This window comes from Alosa alosa, chromosome 10 (assembly GCF_017589495.1).
Source record: "Alosa alosa isolate M-15738 ecotype Scorff River chromosome 10, AALO_Geno_1.1, whole genome shotgun sequence".
Classification (NCBI taxonomy): Eukaryota; Metazoa; Chordata; class Actinopteri; order Clupeiformes; family Clupeidae; genus Alosa; species Alosa alosa.
In genome coordinates, this window is record NC_063198.1 from 26,657,302 (window position 1) to 26,677,727 (window position 20,426).

At 44.1% G+C, this 20,426-nt stretch overlaps 1 protein-coding gene across 1 annotated transcript; it reads left to right on the top strand.

Annotated features, from left to right (window-relative positions):
- Positions 1-6,356: 6,356 nt before the first annotated feature.
- On the top strand, positions 6,357-20,153 carry tkta (transketolase a). The gene is made up of 14 exons (XM_048255880.1): positions 6,357-6,725; positions 8,366-8,483; positions 9,233-9,346; positions 9,707-9,804; positions 11,230-11,421; positions 11,583-11,701; positions 11,988-12,184; positions 12,759-12,923; positions 14,437-14,593; positions 15,478-15,608; positions 15,782-15,865; positions 16,543-16,636; positions 17,575-17,697; positions 18,916-20,153. The coding sequence occupies exons 1-14, from the start codon at positions 6,616-6,618 to the stop codon at positions 19,101-19,103; spliced, it is 1,890 nt and encodes a 629-aa protein (XP_048111837.1). The 5' UTR covers positions 6,357-6,615; the 3' UTR covers positions 19,104-20,153.
- The last annotated feature ends 273 nt before the right edge of the window (positions 20,154-20,426 follow it).

The following is a 20,426-nucleotide window of genomic DNA, read 5'->3' on the forward strand; positions in this document are numbered from 1 at the left end:
GTTTGTGTTTAGGGGTGTGTGTACGGGGTGGGGTGGGGGGGGGGGGCGGCAGTTGGGCATGTATATCCATAGGCCTATAGACTCTTTCAACTACAGAAACAGTACATTCCTAAGGCATTTCTGGAGGCACAGAAAACAATATTGCGCTATGGTAACTTGGGGACAAATTTTTACGTTAAGTCGACTTTTTGTAGAACATTACTGAAGTCCAATTTCATTTTCATTTCAAAGTGAACATTTCCACTGGATTGAAAGGGTCTATTATCTATATAGAGTATATCTATTCATAGGCCATGATCAGATGGTGTTCGGTAAAGTAATGAGTGTTTGTGCACTGAGGACTGAGTGTAAATAAGTGGCGAATAAGTGTGGCATTGTGATAGCTTTTGTGTGTTAGGTAGAAAATTGTGTGTGGTGTTTTGCAAAATGTGTTTTAGGAAATTGTAAACTGAAAACACTGAGAATTAGTAAATGGTTTTGCAGATTTGGTGTGGGGTTATGGTGTTTGAAAGACATGTTTAGAAAATTGTGTGACAAGAAAAGATTTAGTGTGTAAGCAGTTGAAAAAAAGTGTAATACCTCTGTGCTAGCTGTGTTATATAGAACTTGCAATATTTTTTTTTGTAAAACATTCTGACTAATTTTTTTTTAGACAGAGAACAGAGAATAGTTACATTGGCTAACAGTGTCACAGTGAGCCTCTGTTGATATTTTTGTGAAAAAAGAGCTGCATCCTTCATTTGTTTTATGTAAGGGCTCTGCAGTAAACAGCTGTTAATTTTTCCTGGCCGGCTGCCAAAGGCTCTCTACATCTCTGTGAAAAACCTCTTTCACTCTTTCATCTTTCCCTCCCTCGCTTTATCTGCACAGCTTTTCAAAACAATCTGATTGCAGAAAATCTCCCCACTTCACCTCGAAGAGAAATACTAACTCCCTGGGCTGGCAAACAGACAGTTTCCTTTAGATCCTGTCTTCAGACTGTGTAGTGAGCAGTGTCTGGTAGTGTGTGTGTGTGGTGTGTGTGTGTGTGTGTTACTGTGGTGTGGGTGTATGTGTGTGTGAAAATGTGTGTGAAAGTGTGTGTGTGTGTGTGTGTGTATGCGCATTCTCAGTCTGTGATCTATATCAGAGTTTCTGCTAGAAAAAAATTGTGCCTGTCAAAGTTTCGTTTTCCGGACATTTTGATGCTATGCCGGTCAAATATCCTATTATCGCTTCTTAAAACCACATAATCTTCAGTGTCCCGCCGGCGGGACGGTTACCCCCCTCCCCCACCTCCCCCCAACATTCTAAATCAATTGTGTGCACCATATTGCTATGTAGCATAGTAATGTTATACACCATTTCAAAGCTTTGACTCTTGGGAATCCAAAAATGACAACTTTTTGTATGTACAATCTGTATAATGCTTTATATTCTCAGATTAATCTTATTATGTCTCAATTAAATTTGATCCAAAATGCCCCCCTCCTCTGCTTTTGGTGCTACCCTGACTTCTGGCTGCAGTGTAGCTGCAGCACAATAAGTAGATGCAACATCTACAACAAATACTTCCTATTCTGGGAAATGTTTAGTTTCTTTTTCTTTCGGTCCGCGGTTCAATGATACCATTTGATTGTGCCGGAAATTATCCGCAGACCAGCAATCTCGATGGCGAGGCGATTCAAAACGAGTCAGAAAAGTCGAGACAGGACCCATCGTCAAAATTTCAGTGTCCACCACTCTAGTTCATCCAAAACAAACCAGAAAAGGGACTCAAAGTGCTAAATACCGGAATTATTCTTTACAGTAGCATGGACGTTTTAAGCGGGCGCTTCCTATTTGAAATGCAGCATAGGCTATGCGTGTTGTTTAATAACTTTCAAACGGTAGAGCCTGTTTGTTTAAAAACATAGCCAGAGAGGACGTATTGCTTTAATATAGGCTTACATTTTAGGCTTATTCTCAAATTCAGATTGCTTAGGGGGATGGGATTATTAGCCAATTTCAATTAGACAATTTGACCGGAGAGATTTAATTTTGTCAGACATTTCATTTATTTCCGGCTAATGTCCTATATATATATGTATTATGTTTTCCACACAGTGGCTTTGCTATGATGCAATCTATCCTGGTTTGTGATAGCACAGAGAATTAGCTGCTAACTTGTTTGCACCGTGCACTCTCATGTACCCTGTAGTAATATTGAGTGAAAGTGTGTGTAAGTGTGTGTGTGTGTGTGTGTGCGTGTGTGTGTGTGAGAGAGAGAGAGTGAGAGTATATGAAAGAGTGTGTGTGTGTGTGTGTGTGTGTGTGCGCGCGTGGAGTGTGTTTGTGTGAGTATGTGTGTGTGTGTGTGTGTGTGTGTGTGTGAGAGAGAGAGAGAGAGAGAGAGAGTGTGTGTGCGTGTGTCTTTGTATGTATGTCTGTGCATTTGTGTGTGTATATGTATGTCTGTGCATTTGTGTGTGCATGCATGTGTGCGTGCGTGTGTGCGTGCGTGCGTGCGTGCGTGTCGTGTGGAATGTGTGAGTGTGTGTTGCCAAAGCTGTGTGAAGGAGAGCAGTAGTGATGGGGCCTGAAAACCCTGCAGCGCAGCTGTTCCCCTGGTGCATCATCAACTTCATTTCCTCTCTCTCTCCCTCACACACACACACACACACACACACACACACACACACACACACACACACACACACACACACACACACTAACACACTCTGTCTCTCACACACACAAGCACAAACATATAACACACTCTGTCTGTCTGTCTGTCTGTCTCTCTCTCTCACACACACACACACACACACACATACACACACACACATACAGACACACACCCATACACATACACTCTCTTCACATGTCTATAGTGTCGCCTCTACCATACCAGTGAAATGTCATTAACCCTTTCAGCACATCCACAATGCAAAATGGCATCACTGCCAATCATCCACTCACAATCTTTTTTCTTGTCATTTTGATTGACAGGAATAAATGTCTAATAGCACTATGGGTAAATGACTTGTGTAGTGTGAAATGTGCAGTGGGGGTTGAGTGGGTGGGTACATTCATGTTGAATTTGTGTTAATTTTGTCTCTAAGAATGCTGCTCTGCCAGAGGACCCTGCATTGTTGCAACAGTGCTCATGCTAATGAAATGGGAAGATATGTGACAAAACGTTATTCACTGTAGTGTTGTGCTAAAGTGTTATTCTAAATGTTGCTCTAGAGCTTACTGCCACTGCAAATATAAATAGCAACAGTCATGCTCTCACAGTGTACTTTCCCTCTAGGAAGTATGGTTCCACAGGTATCTCTGATTGGCCTGGGAATGTCATGTGGTACTTTTTTTGTGAAATGCTATTGGGTGAATTGTGAGGGCCTTTTTTTTGAAGAGAAGCCTTTTTGACAGGCAGTAGCAGCCCAGAGGAGATGGTGGAAAGTCAGGGGGTGTAGAATTGAAGTGGGAAGTTGAAGTGTATGTCTGTGTGTGTGTGTGTGTGTGTGTGTGTGTGTGTGTGTGTGTGTGTGTGTGTTGTGTTGTGTGTGTGTGTGTGTGTGTGTGTGTGTGTGGGGGGTCTTTACCTTGAGAGCATGGCTGATGCACATGTGGAGGCGGACAAACAACATCACAGTGGCTGGAAGGGGCAGGCATGTGGAGAGATGACATCATGGAGGATGGCCGCACTGGGCTGCATGGGAGCAGCAGAGTTGGAAATACAGGATGGCCATTGCAGAGACACTGAAGGTGAAGGGGCGATTTGTGACTCTGCAATATTCTCATGACAGGTATTGTGATACAGGTACAGATACAATGGATATGGGTTCATTGTTAGTACCTCAGGGCCCTGCCCAAGGTCCAATCTAAAATGTGTGCTGTCTTCTAATCTCTTCACAATTAGAGAGTGATTTTCTATTTAAATCATACATCCATGATATGATTTCAAATAAAACTAATTGAATAGTAACTAAATGGCAACTAAATAATGTTAAGAAAAGCTCAAGGAAATATAATCAATCAACACAAAATAAGAATGATTGGTGATACACAATCTCCTGGTCATGATCAAACAATCAGATCAATTAACTCCATCCTGGCAGATTCTGTTTTAATCAGTGGCATTGTTGGGTTGGTCTGAACATATTACGTAAGTTGAAATTCTGGTGCACTTTTGTATCAGCGCTGTGCAATTCTCTTCACACACTTTTTTGTAGATGCACTGATTTATGTAGTAAGACACTTCTAAGCAATCTCTTGAAATGGCCTAGTGTCAGTCAATCGTACTGGACAAAATCTTCATTGTAAATTTATGGTTGACATCTTGACAAAAATGTGATATTAAATGTAAGCAGAGGACTGCTTCGGGCTTTTACTCATTTTCTTTCTGTAACGATTCACGGGCGACATCTGGTGGCAAGTTGAATAAAGTACCATTAGAGAGAGGATGTAAGAAGAAGATTTTTAAGACTAAACTGTAAACAAAAATAAGAAATGAGACGAAAATGGTTAGCCTAAACTGAATATTCACTATCTGCCTATATGGCAGGCTTGGAAGTGACTGCACGTTTACCACAATGTAGCCTACTAGTCGCTGCCCATGTAATTTTACTCTCTAACATGGCATGCTTCAAATTATTCTGTCACGCCGTCCATACTAAACTACCACGAAGAAATATTTCTTCCCCCACTCCACCCCCGCCTTAGAAGAGCACTAGATCATACAGCTTGTATCGCTGCGCCGGCTGCAGATGGTTACAGCGATGAACACTGCATCAGGCTCCGTCAGCCTCTCATTGGTTACGTGCAATGTGCACTCGCCCACCACCACCATGTCCTCCTCATCGCTGTCTCACCATGTATTTTCATGGCCGCAAGATGGGGGTGTTAACCATATCAACTGCAAGCCAAAGTGCAAAACAATCTAAGAACCTCTATAAGGAGCTTCAGCGGAGAGGTGATATTATATTTTGACCATGAAACGATAAAAAAATATATTTGAAACACTTTTCAAGAAAAGTAAGTCCTTTAACAATCACAAACAAAAAATACCACTAATCGAGATTTATTTGGTGATTATACTTAGCTTTGACTATCCTCCTAATTTATAGGCAATAGGTTATCCACTTAGCTTATAAGAACCAGAACTCAGCTATTGGCAAATACCTAAATAACCTCTAAACTAAAGCAATTTAATGTGAAAAGGGTGCACTCATTCATTTCCCAGTGTTAAAAAAAGACATTGCTTACAATTATAAGCAGTCATAATAATGCAGTGTGCATTTAGCATTTGTCATTTAATATTAGTCTTTATTAGTCTTTATTGATGTTTTTAACAGGAAACCCAAGGGAAAATTAATATGATCTATGGATAATGCTGTATCTTCAATAAAGTGTTTACCACTAGCATTCCACTGTTTAGATTGCACTGATATTAGTTTTTCAATCCCTTTCACACTATTACAGTAAGTTGATAAAAGTTTTTTTTTCCTCTGTTAGGTTTTTGGTGATTTACAAGCAATGTGGATGCAGATCTGCAGCATTCCAGATGGACTGAAGGGGCATCCACATTTCAGTTCGGTTGCATGCAGCACCACGAGGCAGACACTCCACACAATGCAAGGGAAGGAACACAATGTACTTTTCTTTGTCTCTTTCACTTCCTTAATGTCCTGCACTCATCTAAAGCATTTCAAATGTTTGGATGTGAGGAAAAATGTGAAGGGAAGTACAATTATATTAGTTACATAAATAATATTATTACTACCATAGTTAATGATACATACATAATACATATGAAAAATACATAGTGCAAATCCCTACATGTATATTCCAAAACACACTTTATTTTTTACTTTTGCAAACATGGAAAAAATACAAATATTTGACAGATGAATGGATGGCGTTTTCTAACTTATTCCTTTTTCCCCCATCTTATCCTTCCTCACCAACAGATAACAAGTACACACATCAATGTCCCCAGATAACAAGTGCACTGCCCACATCAATGTCCACAGAGGTCTGAACTGGAGCACAGTGTTTTATGATGTCTGTCATGGAGACAAAGGACAGGGGACACTTCACAAATCTGCTAATGAGTTTGCATCCAGTAGCCAAAGATTATTTTGGATGGCTGCTCAAAACTCCTCTTAATCTCTCTCTCTCTCTCTCTCTGTCTCTCTCTCCCTCTCTCACCCTCTCTCTCTCCCTCTCTCTCTCGCTGTCTCTCTCCCTCTCTCTCTCTGTCTGTCTCTCTCTCTCTCTCTCTCGCTGTCTTTCTCCCCCCTCTCTCTCTCTCTCTCTCTCTCTCTCACTCTCTCTCACCCTCATGAACACACCCTGACAGAGCCAGGGCACTGTGCTCTGCTCCTCCTGTACCACGAGACTCACCCATCAACATTACGCGTTTGACGCTTCACTGTGTGTGTGGCTGGATAAATCCAGCCTCTCGTCTCTTCCTCCTCCTCCTCCTCCTCTACCTCTTCTCCCCCAAATCTCCTCTCCCTCCCTTTCTCTCTTTCTCTCTCACACACACGCACAAGTGTACACTCAAGTGGTTATAGCTCCACTGATTCATTTGTATCTATCCGTGCTTTTCAGTGGTGCATTTTGGTTGCTTTTTTTTGACAAATTGTAATGATGGAGGACTACCATAAACCTGACCAACAGACTGTCCAGGCTCTGAGGAACATTGCCAATCGCTTGCGGATCAACTCCATCAAAGCCACAACAGCAGCAGGCAGTGGGTAAGTCTTCTTTTGCTCCATTACCCTAAAACAATAGAAAGCTCAGTGTTCTCATACACAAAAAGCCTCACTCTCATGCCTGGCAAACTCTGAGGGCACAGAGAGTCATCATTCACTTTGGTCTGAGGCATGTGAGGGAACACTATTTTACACACATGATACACACATAAATGCAAAAGCAGATGCTTGCACACATGCACACAAATACACATGCAACATACATGCATGCGCACACACACACACACACACACACACACACACACACACACACATTACTTCATTGTGCTCATTGTGCACTCTGCATAGGAAGACAATGAAATTATGATATGAAGACTTCTGAAATGTGGAAGGATTGGGAGATTAACTGCTTAAAATTATTTGTGGAGATATCGCTTCTATCCGAGAAAGAAAATAGAAACATATTTATTTGCCTTCAGCAATTATTGTCTAGGTTTACTTTTATGCTTGAATGGTAATATTTTTTATATCTATTACGTAAGAAGTCATATTTGTGTAGACTATAGCCAAGTGGTCACTATGAAATAAATGTGCAAAGTAGCGCACTGGCTTCCGAAGCACCTCGCGCGCAGCAAGGCTCGGAATCTCCGCTTTGTCGTAGGAGCGCGCGCGAGGAGCTGCGCGTGCCAACTAGCATTGTTCAAGTACCTTTATATTTTAGTGTCACGAACTAAGAGTAGGCCTAGTTCACCCAGTCAGCCAAACAAACCGTTAAATCTTCCCAAAATGTCACATACAATTTTATCGGGATTGTTGATTTGAATAAAAATGTTTTCATATTTTTTGGTTTTAAATTAAATTATCTGCAATAATGTTTTCAATGTGAATACAGCTCTTTTTGGGTGTAAGATACATAGGCCTAGATATAGGCTATTTTCGGAACATATTTAATAGATGCTAGACATATTCTCACGGAATGGGGATTCGGTTGTAGAATAACTGCTCTGTAGCTTGGGCTACTCTACCCTGATGAAGCCTGTGAAGAGAACAAACACCTGCATCAGATTAGGCGCCGCATGAAAGACTACTGATGGATTTGGATGTCTCAAAATCAAACAGCGGCGGGTAGCTACTATGTATGCCTAGGAGTTTGTAAAGAACACACATCGTATCGGGTCTCAGAAAAAAAATGTTTGGGTGAAACACATTACTTTAGCATTTTTATTATTAATCCTCTGTGATTTATCCTCGATTGCTGTGAAATGTGCCCACCGTTGTCCACAGCTGCCTCGGTATCACAGGAAAAAATGGGGTTGGGTTACGTAAGACCGGACAGACTGAGGGAGAGGAGGCAGCTGTGGCACGCGCTGTTCAAGTTAAACCGAATGGCGGCGTTCTGCCTCATGAAACAGTAATTTGCTAAAATGCAATGCCGATATCCCACTGTTAGAAAAATCATGACTTCCCTTCTTCTATTTATTGCTGTAGATGGGTGCTTTGACATCACAGATTAAAATTGTCACTATGAGGAGATGGCATCAAGAAAAAAATCTGATTTTAATCCCCCGTATAATAAATTGACTTTTCAGTGTCACTGTGAGCATTACTACCGTGAGCGTGCGTGCGTGCATGTGTTTGAGAATAAGTGACCTGACCAGCCTGCACTATCTGTTAAAACTCAGGTACCCTACCTCATGCTGCAGCGCAGCTGAGATTATGTCTGTCCTCTTCTTCCACACCATGAGATACCGACCTGAGGACCCCAAAAACCCCAATAATGACCGATTCATTTTGTCCAAGGTAAACACTCCAGAATAATCCTGCTGTTTGTTTGTTTGTTTCCTCTGGCTTTTATGCTCATGGAATGATTGTGAATGATCAGAGTAATTGAATTCTTCCTTTGTAATTGTGTGGTGATATTTCAATAGTTGTGGCCATTCAAATTATTTTAGATTATTTAGATTATGTAATTATTATGTAATATAATACATACAAATCAATAAAATGATGTTTAATGCTCATTATTTTGCTCTTACAGTGCATGCCTACCCAGTAGTGTGTTGAGGTTGTATTCTGACATGTGTATTGTAATGTTGGCGTGTGTGGTGAGGTTGTATTCTGACATGTGTATTGTAATGTTGGTGTGTGTGTTGAGGTTGTATTCTGACATGTGTATTGTAATGTTGGCGTGTGTGTTGAGGTTGTATTCTGGGATGTGTATTGTAATGTTGGTGTGTGTGTGTGTGTGTGTGTGTGTGTGTGTGTGTGTGTGTGTGTGTGTGTGTGTGTGTGGTGTGTGTGTGTGTGTGTGGCGTGTGTGTGTGTGTGTGTGTGTGTGTGTGTGTGTGTGTGTGTGTGGTGTGTGTGTGTGTGGTGTGTGTGTGTGTGTGTGTGTGTGTGTGTGTGTGTGTGTGTGTGTGTGTGTGTGTGTGTGTGTGTGTGTGTGTGTGTGTGTGTGTGTGTGTGGTGTGTGTGTGTGTGTGTGTGTGTGTGTGTGTGTGTGTGGTGTGTGTGTGTGTGTGTGTGGTGTGTGTACCCCCTGCCTATAGGGCCATGCTGCTCCCGCACTCTACTCCATGTGGGCGGAGACTGGCTTCCTGAAGGAGAGTGAGCTCATGAGCCTGTGTCAGGTGGATTCCACCTTAGAGGGACACCCCACCCCCGTGAGTACCACCCCAACACACACACACACACACACACTCACGTCTGCGACACACACACGCCTGCCTTACCTGCGATACCTGCCTGCCTGCGCCTAAAACACCTATTACCTACCACAACACACCACACACACACACACACACACACACACACAGTTGACACAATCCATCACACAAGCACAAGGATATTAGCGTTCATCCTGAGGGGACACACACCCTGATACTCCCTTTCTGGCTTTATCTCACCTTGCGGCTGTTCACAGTTTGTACCTGCAGTGTCACAGATTCATGCATGCCTTACATAACTTCCTATTGGAAAAATGCAATGCAACTGATATGTGTGTTTGTGAATTGTAATTCCAGAAGCAGCCATTTGTGGATGTAGCCACCGGTTCGCTGGGTCAGGGCCTTGGTGTGGCCTGTGGAATGGCCTACACCGGCAAGTACTTTGATAAGTCCAGGTAAGATGGAGGCATGGTGGTGCTACAGAGTGACTCAAACCAGATTGGTAAAACATGACAACCATACATGACCTTTCGCTGCACACCTGAGCTGAATTGTGAACTTGATGTGCCAAGAGACACACCTTCCTTTTTCTTTTTTGTGCTAGTGTGTGTGTGTGTGTGTGTGTGTGTGTGTGTGTGTGCGTGTGTTGTGTGTGTGTGTGGTGTGTGTGTGTGTGTGTGTGTGTGTGTGTGTGTGTGCATGTGTGTGTTAATTTTAGCTAAAGCTTTTTGGGGTGTGTAGTTGCGGCATGCGCTGCCCTCCCCAGATCTTCTGCTCCAATAACCAGAGGCCCCAGAGGCCCCAGCGGCGGTCGCCTAGTTATTTATACTATCCAGACAAAATTGGATTTCAGAGGGAGATGCAGATTCAAATCCAAATCCAAATCCAAACCCATGTGCTTAAATAGGTGTCAGGCTCCCCAAACTGAGAAATGCTGTGGACTGTGAAAGGGAGCTTCCATGTGTAACCATAACTGTACCATTGACATTAGCAAAGATGCTCACCTCAACCAATCCTATTTTCAAACAAAACCAACAAATCCAACCGTGTAATTGTGTTTTATGGAAGTAAGGACCAAACTTGGGCTGACTGTATACTGATAATTGTCAGAGGAGGAGTAAGAAAAGATATCAGAATAGAGAGAGTAAGGCTGTGTGCGAGCGTGTGTGTGTGTGTGTGAGAGAGAGGAGGAGGGGGGGGGGGGTGTTGCGAAGCACAGACAGTCAATTCCCCAGTCCGTTCACAGCCCTCGGTCTCTCACCTTTAATGGAATTGAACAGGTTTGACTGGAATGTGTGTCATGTCAAATTAAGTCATGACAAAGAGAGAAGGGGACAGAGGGGGTTTCCAGAGTGTTCTGAGCCACCACCTCCCTCTGGTATTCTAGTCAATAATGGCTTCTCAGGTTTATCACACATGGAAGAACATCAGTCATTTACTACACAGTACTAGATGCAACATGTACGCCTTCATTTCGATGTGAGTCATCTTGACTACAAGGTCTAAAAACATATTCATGAAGCTGTACTCGTAAATGCATGGGTTATTGTGCAATATTGAGAGTGAATGAGGTGAATATGCAGTCCTTAAATGTGTGTGGCATATGCTTTATGGATCCCTTACATCTCATTTAAATGATAGGAAAAGCTGATGGTGTAGCAGAACAGAAGAACATGGTTTATGAATAGCAAAGAGTATTATCATCACAATGCTAATATCCCAAAATGTCATTAGGTGAACAAATTGCCATTTTAAGCACACTTGTCTATTGTATGTATGAATGCAACCAGATGCTTGACTAATTGGTGTGGACTGTGTCTGTGTGTGTGTGTGTGTGTGTGTGTGTGTGTGTGTGTGTGTGTGTGTGTGTGTGTGTGTAGCTACCGAGTGTACTGCCTGCTGGGCGATGGAGAGATGTCTGAGGGGGCGGTGTGGGAGGCCATGTCCTTCGCCTCCTATTATCAGCTGGATAACCTGGTGGCCATATTGGACATCAACCGCCTGGGCCAGAGTGAACCTGCTCCCCTTCAACACCATGTGGAGAAGTACCAGAAACGCTGTGAAGCCTTTGGGTGAGTGCATTTGTGTGTGTGTGTGTGTTGGGTGGGAGTTTGTATGTGTGTGGTGGTATAGTTATGGGTAGTTTCTGTATGGGTTTACAGTTTGTGAAGTATAGTATGTATCATGAACGATTCAAGCATCAGTTTGATCCCCTTTGGCTGCGTGTCTCCAGGTGGCACGCCATTGTTGTGGACGGCCACAGCGTGGAGGAGCTGTGCAAAGCTCTGTCTCAGCCCAGGCACCAGCCCACCGCCATCATCGCTAAGACCATCAAGGGCAAAGGCATCCCAGGTGAACATGCTCAGCACTAAACACTGATCGTATCACTCAGTATGTCTAACTTCCAGAAAACAGACAGTAACATCTGCCCTTACTTATGTGTGTTTCTTCATTCTCCTCATTCTCTCAATGTGTGTGTGTGTGTGTGTGTGTGTGTGTGCCTGCGTGTGTGCTTGTGTGTGTGTGTGTGTGTGTGTGTGTGTGTGTGTGTGTGTGTGTGTGTGTGTGTGTGTGTGTGTGTGGTGTGCTGTGCTTGTGTGTGTGTGTGTGTGTGTGTGTGTGTCGTGTGTGTGTACAGTGGCGGAGGATAAGATGGGCTGGCATGCCAAGCCGCTGCCCAAAGACATGGCCGAGAGTGTGATGCGTGACCTGCAGAGCCGCATCCTGAACAGCAACAAGCGCATGTACCCGGCCACGCCCGCCGAAGACGCCCCACCGGTCAGCCTGCGCAACATGCGCATGCCCAGCGGCCCTAGCTACAAGCCTGGCGAGAAGGTGTGACCCTCTATGACCCACCGGGGTCTATCAGTTTGATCACCCCCGTTTTTTTACCCCTCAGTCTTAGTTATGACAGACAAAATGTATTTTTCTAATATGTATAACTCTACATAAATACACAATTTAAATCGAACTGTTGTGTTTTATGATCGATAGGAATCTCTCGTCCAGATTATAACACTTCTGTACTGTATATCACCATAGAAACGTGTACAATATTTCAAGGTGTGTTCCAAATAAGTATGTATACTCTTTTGATCCCGTGAGGGAAATTGGGTCTCTGCATTTATCCCAATACGTGAATTAGTGAAACACACTCAGCACACAGTTAACACACAGTGAGGTGAAGCACACACTAATCTCGGCGCAGTGAGCTGCCTGCAACAACAGCGGCACTCGGGGAGCAGTGAGGGGTTAGGTGCCTTGCTCAAGGGCACTACAGCCGTGCCTATACTGGTCGGGGTTCGAACCGGCAACCCTCGGTTACAAGTCCGAGGTGCTAACCAGTGGGCCATGGCTGCCCCTAAACGGTCAGAATCAGGTGTGTGCCTATTGCTCCTTTTCACCTTAGATGTCTACGCGGAAGGCTTATGGGATGGCTCTGGCCAAGCTCGGCCGTTACAACGAGCGCGTGGTGGCCTTGGACGGAGACACCAAGAACCTCACCTACTCAGAGATCTTCAAGAATGAGCACCCCAACCGTTACGTGGAGTGCTACATCGCCCAGCAGAACATGGTAAGAGGCCTCTGTCCTTCCCACGCTATAGTCTAGACCCCCTCAAGCAGAACTCTGCTCCGTAGGCTTCATCAGATGCCTCACTGGGTCGGTCATGAGAGTGTGCGATACGCTAGCAATCGTGCGATCTGCGGCCCTCAGCAGTTGCTGAATGGAGCAGAAATAGGGCGATTGTAACTGAGGACATCACCTCAATGTATATTTCATAGAGCACCAGATGTGAAGCTATAAGGCTGGGGATGTATGTAATATCTGGAGGACTCCCCTCTGCTATAGATGGCAGTCTTGCTGTCAGCAGTGTGGTTGGCTGGGTTAAATGCCTCTCTGGGTCTCTCTTTCTGTTGCTGGTTCGCTGAATAATGCATGTCTGCCCATCCATAATGTAACACTGGCAAAGACGTGACCCACTTACGCCTCCGAATCCACTGCATCAGCACACTTCCTGATAGCCAAGCATAGGGAAATAACCTCTTTCTCTTCTTCTTGCCTTATCATACATACGAGTCATATCTCTTCCTAGCACAGATCATTTCTGTCTCTCACTCTAATCAATACTCTCACAAATGTCCACTTTCTCTGTCAAGCCTACAACTGTCGGCCTCTCCATCTCTCACAAAAGAGTAGAATTTTGTGATCAGTCCACTTGCTTTCTGAGTGCGGTTTTATCATGCAGTAGAGTCAGCCAAAAGGATGTAGGTCAGGCATTTTGGGGGGAGGGTGATTATTGGCTGTGACAGGTCTGCTGAGAAGTTGAATATTAATGTGTGCAGTGGGCGGAGCTATGTATTTGATTGGCTGACGAAGCCTTGCACCCCTCATCAGAGCCATAACCGATCCTAATTAGAGACGTGCCCACACAATGGAGCGTAAATAATCACAACAGACACAACTAATTACAATACACTGACATTAATATTAAGTAAATACATAGTAATATGATAGACAGTTAATTTACTTCTCCTTTTGACATTACTCATTTTAATTAGTAAAATGTTTAAACATTTGAACAATAATAACTGAATTTAGTTCTTTACTTATTGGCAATACAGATCGTTTATGCTCAATGTGCCTATCAGTATTTCCCCTCCAGAGTTCCTTCTGTATTTCGGATGATGTGGCAGGATCATGGAGCGGGTTATGGTATGGGTTATTCTAGGTGCTTATATTACTGAGAGATTTCAGACGGCTAGCACTGTGAAGTTGAGCTCTGAAAATATGCAGGAGGATTTGAGCTGGAGGACAGGCGCAGGAAATAGGAAATGAGCTGGGATGGGCAGCGCGCACGGCCACTGATCCCGCTCCTGTGTGCCCCTGAGCTGTCATTCCAGGGTACTGCTGAAACACCTCCTGCTGGGCAGATGCCTCATAGCCTTTAGTGAAGGAGGTGTGCCCGCTTTTCCTGTATCTCGATTGGTGCATGAGCCAAGTCCAACCTGCTCCAATTTGCACACCCAGAAGCATGATGGGTAATGAGCTCTACCTGTGGTTGAACCCTTTCTCTTCTCCTTTTCAGGTGAGCGTTGCCATGGGCTGTGCGACGCGTGAGAGGAACGTGGTGTTCGCCAGCACCCTTGCCTCCTTCTTCACGCGCGCCTACGACCAGCTGCGCATGGCCGCCATCTCCGAGAGCAACATCAACCTGTGCGGCTCGCACAGCGGGCTCTCCATTGGTGAGCTCTCCCGTCCACACTGGCCAATCACACCTCTTCCCAGTTCCCAGGCACCCCCACACGCCCCTAACCCCCCTGTGGCCATGCACCTGTGCACCTTCCAGGGTCCTCTCCCGTGTGTTTTCACCTCCTTGAACTGCTACCTCACCTCCTCACGACCACACCCAGCTTTGCTCCACAGTCCTCAGTTGCCTCTGTTCCTGTAGCTCCCTAAGGCCAGCCACACTGCACTTGTTTTAGCTTGTTTATGTAACTTAAAAGTACTAAAAGAAAAAAAAGAGACTAAGAGACTAAAACAAAGGCAGGCAGCATTTAGGGCTCTACAGGAACGTGGGTAAGAATTCATGACCAAACCGACAGGCAGACTTTGCCCCTTGAATACTGTCCACTGCTACTGTATTTTTCCAAATGTTCCCTAACAGGCCACTGTAGCAGCCAATGTTGAGTCACTGGTGACCCCCCTTCTCCTGATGTCTTTCTCTGTTTCTCTAATGTGTGTTGTTTTCTCCCTCACCCCCCCCTTCCTACCTTCTGGAGGTTGTGCACTCTTAAGCACCCAGTCCCTCCCTCCCTCACTCCCCCTGTCCATCTCGGAGGCCGTCTCCGGGTGACCAGGTGTCCCTCCGTTAGCCCAGGTACACTGCATGCTACTCTTGACTGTCGACCGTTGTCTGCATGCCCTACTCTTTACCTTGTTACTTGTCTTTAAATTGACATATTCTTTTGACTCTGTCTTTAACTATGTGTGGAGGTATTTGTTTATATGTGCAAATGTTTGTATGTGTGTGTGTGTGTGTGTGTGTGTGTGTGTGTGTGTGTGTGCGTGCGTGCGTGCGTGCGTGCGTGCGCGTGTGTATGTGAATGCATGTTCACCTGTGTCCTAGGTGAGGACGGGCCTTCCCAGATGGGTCTGGAGGACATGGCCATGTTCAGGTCCATCCCCAACTCCACCGTCTTCTACCCCAGTGATGGGGTGTCCACTGAGAGGGCTGTTGAGCTTGCCGCAAACGCAAAGGTGGACACCTGTCCCCTATGTCCTTTTACCCTATATAAAAACTGAGCTGTATCTTAGCCCAGCTCACTGCATGTTTATGATGCGGCCCCCTCCTCTACACCACCATACAGTACATCTTACTCTCCCCTGTCCCTCAGCTGCTCTGAGACCTGTTGTTGTGCTTCTATTGCCAGGGAGTGTGTTATGTGAGGACCAGCGGACCTGAGACCTCCATCATCTACAACAGCAATGAGGACTTCCATGTTGGACAAGCCAAAGTGAGTTACGGCTTTCTGCAATCGTTTTCACAAAAACTTAAACCACCCAAACTCTTCATACTTCAACCAGAAGTCCTCACTCCTCACCAATACACACTATTTTGTCAGTCAAAATACAATGCACTGAAAACAACTTGAAGCACTGGAAAACGTATGTATGACACTTGTATAACGTTATAGTGCATATCACAGGGTAACCCAAAAGGTCTGTGCTACGATCTCTGTCTTATATATTATGACAAAAAGTATGGAGATGCTTCTTAATTCCAGATCTTAGAGCCCAACTCTGATTCTGAACTTATACTCTACCGATGTAGTGAATGTGTCAACAGTGATAAATGTAATAAAAGTTTTATCCCCTTGAATAGTAAGGTAATGATGTTTAGGCCTAGGGTTGTTGTAGGTCATCTGAGGTAAGGTCTGGGCTAAGGTTCACAATCTTAGTCTGGCCATTAAATAGCCTTAGTTGCTTAAATGGCCTTAAATTAAACATACAAACAAACAAACAAACAAACAAACAATCATAGTCAGATAAAGAGGAGTATATAATGAATGTGTGTTGTGTTCCACATCTTACCTGCACACACCTATGTTGTATTCTACATCTGTGTCTACACACAACTATGTTGTGTTCCACATCTTACCTGCACACACGACACACCTGTGTTGTGTTCCAGGTGGTGTGCCAGAGTAAGGATGACCAGGTGACCGTGGTTGGAGCAGGACTGACCCTCCATGAGGCTCTTGCTGCTGCGGAGCAGCTGAAGAAAGGTATGATATGGACAGATACGGCCTCACAACCATGGGCGGATTATGAACTTTTGGATCCGTGGGCCCATTAAGGGCCCCCCACTTATTGTCGTATATGTGGGGGTTGGGGGTCCTCCCCCAGAAAACTTTTAATTTGTTTGATGTGATTTCCTGTATTCTGGTGCATTTTGGGGAATGCCCAAATACTAAATTCAATCAGATTCATAGCCTACATCCTGATTTGTTGATATTGAGGCAATGATTCCATGCAAAGGCTTGAGCTTCAGGGCCCCCTGACCCCTTGGGCCCCTGGGTAATTAATCCATCCCTGCTCACAACCTGAATATTCTTGTTCTCGTCTTCAGTACAGAAAGCAGAAAGTACTTGTGTGTTGTTTAGGGGAGGGTTCTCATGGAATCTTTTACTTTATCTACTTCAAAATAATTATCTGTTTTGATGTAATGCCTATTTTTTCTTATTTTTCACAATGTTGTATTTTATATATAAAAAAAAAATATTGGAAGCATAATTTATTTCAGACACACATTTCCAAGTTGCTTTTTGGAAGCTAGGAATAGGTTTCTCTGGGTAAGGGCTTTCAAGGTTTTATAATCCACTCTGATCCACTGCCTGAGTGATGTATGCTAGCCCTCTGCTCTGCATTATGGATGCTCTAAGCGAACGTGCCAACGTAAGTAGAGTGGATGAGGCTAGGAAGTCAGGCTAGCATGACCTTGGGCTGGAATAGCCCAGCTACATTTCTTTTATAGTAGCTTTAGGCAGCCATTAAATGACAAAGCAGCCAATCAATCAGGCACTAGGGTGCTAACTAACGATTTTCTTATACTGAGCCCCATAATGCACATACTGTACTGTGATAAACATGATGAGCTTTTGTTGTAATTCACAGTTACTTTCATCCACGAGTGCCTTGTTAATTATGATTTATGACTCCACAGAGAGGATCTTTATTTGTGTTATCGATCCCTTCACCATCAAACCACTGGATGCTAAGACCATAATCGACCATGCAAGATCCACCAGGGGGCGCATCATCACTGTGGAAGACCACTACTATGAGGGTGGGTGTGTCCTTTGTGCTGTCTCAACATGTTCATTTTTCAAATTGAATGTCAGTTCACATTTGTCTGACTGCCCTGCGAGGCCTACTCACCCCATGGCACTGCATTTTGCTGCAAGTGTACTCCTATTGGTTCAAATGCTGTGACGTGCTGTGCTTAAATGTTTCCATTGGCTAGAGGGTTCACACGGTCATGTGGTGGCATCCGCTTATTGGTCAAGGGAATGTGCAGAGTGTTGTCATGGAGGGCAAATTTGTCATCCAGGCTCAACATTTGCGCATGTGTGTATGTGAAAAGTGTGAGAGTGTGGCTGTGTGAATGTGTTTATGTGTTTATGTGTGTGTGTGTGTGTGTGTGTGTGTGTGTGTGTGTGTGTGTGTGTGTGCATGCGTGTGTGTGTGTGTGTGTGAGGGCATGGAGAGGGGTAGCCTGCTGTCAGGTCTTCTTAAGTGAGTGTGAGCCCGTGAGGCTGTGGGTGACCTAGATAATACAGGCAGCCTTGCACCACTCCTCTCCAGTGTGTGTGTGTGTGTGTGTGTGTGTGTGTGTGGTGCGCATGGGCAGACAGAGAGACACAGAGAAAATATGGAGAGAAAAATAAAAAAAAAACTGTGAATGTTTGTGAGTTAGGGAAAGGCTAGCAGAAAAATAGTGTGATGTAAATAGTGTGAGTTAGGGAAAGGCTAGCAGAAAAATAGTGTGATGTAAAACAGCAGCCAGACCTCGACCAGAGCTGCTCTTGAAGCAGCTGCTAAAGGGGGAAACCTCCAGAGGATGAGGTGAAAGAGAAAGGGGAGTGGAGAACAAGAAAGACAGAGTGAGGAGAGAGAGAGAGAGAGAGAGAGAGAGAGAGAGAGAGAGAGAGAGAGAGAAAGGGAGAGAGAGAAAAGGATGCCAGAAATGGAGTGGGATGAAAATAAATGAGTCAGAGCATAAAACTAGAAGGAAAATGGAGACATAAAGAGAAAGAGATTGTAATGAATAGTAAACATGCTATCAGTTTTCAAATGCTGAAAAATGAATTGATTTAGGTTGAGCTTATTGTGTGAGTAGTTCACTGTCAGTGAATTAAAAATTACACATATGTGACCTTGTATGTTGAGAGGTTGCAACACTAGCACTGTCTTGAAAGCAAACTTGAACTGAAATTCCCATATGTCTTTGTAACTGATTAAACTGCACATCTCAGTCTGAATTGTGTTTTGTGCAATTCCTTAGGTGGCCTGGGGGAGGCAGTGTGCTCAGCTGTGGTGAACGAGCAGGGCTTCTCTCTGCACCGCATGGCAGTTTCTCATGTGCCACGAAGTGGCAAGCCGGCTGAACTGCTCAAGGCTTACGGTATTGACCGTGACGCTATCACCCAGGCCGTGCGCAAGATGCTCAGCTCCTCTGCCAACGCCAAGTAACCCGTCAATGCCCAACCTGCCCTGCCCACTCCACTGAACCCAACCCCCAGTGTAAAACAGGGACAGTGTATCACATCACCCCAAAAAATGGTTTTGTTTTCCCACACCCCCTCACTGTAATAGCCCTAATGTGAGTACTATTGTAATGTGAGTGCTGTAATGTACATTTTGAAGTATCCTTCAGACTGTCCAGGATTGCCTCTTTCTTCCAGCTCCACACAGACACATACACAAATGCATATATCCAGACAAAGACCAAAAATATCAACAGACTTGTCACATGCAGTGAAAAACACACACACACACACACACACACACACACAGCGGCAAATTTACTTGTCACGCATACTCACAGTCCCTCACTGTTTCGAGGTATGTCACTTCATTTAGGTCAGACTTGAGATTGCATAGGGTCCTCTGCCTGAATCCACGAGTTTGCAGTACTGATAGTGCTTGTTCTCAGTATCCATGTCAATTTTTGTGTACCATGTTTGTGATGTGTTTTTGCATAAACCAGGACAGTTCTTGTCTAACTCAACAAAATATACAGTTTTCAGCATTATATTTTACTATTTTTTATATTGTTCCGATGTAGTTTGGATGTATGGTGCAGGGCGCAGATTCAGGGACACAGGACAGGGATAGCGTAGGTGATAAATGACAACTGTGGTAGTCAGAATATTATTACTAGTGTGAAGTGAGTAGATATTAGCAGGAAATACAAATGTATGTGTGGCATAGTTATCCATCCAACCCCTGAATCATACAGATCAACGTTTATCATTCTGGGGGGGGGGGACCCTAAACATTGATCGGCTGATTCAGAGCAAAGGTTTGGGGATGTTGTGGAGAGGGAGAATGCCTAGAGACCGGTCATTCAGCCAGGGAGGAGAGAGGACACCTAGAGACATGGCATTCAGCCAGGGACCAGACTAGTAACCAGCAGCATGTCCTACCATCAGAACTGTGAACTAAAAGCACACCTCCTCTGTTACTTTTTTTATCTATGTATGTACCTTTTTGCCATTGATTAAAGCCCTCTGCATTTGACTTGGTGAGTGAGCTGTGTATTGTTGTGTACTGGTGTATTTGCTCTGTAATCCTTCACATGATAAGTAGCTCTTGCACATCAGGAGTTTGCTGTAGATGTATGTGTCGATAACTGTAGCCCAGAAACCAACCCAACCAGCTAGGATAACTGACCTGCGGTGACTGTCTTTTGGTTGTTTCTAAATCACTGAGAGGCCAATTGTAATTTTAACATGTTAAGCTTTTAATGCTTGATAAACTAATAAATCCATGTATAATAGTTATCATAATTTA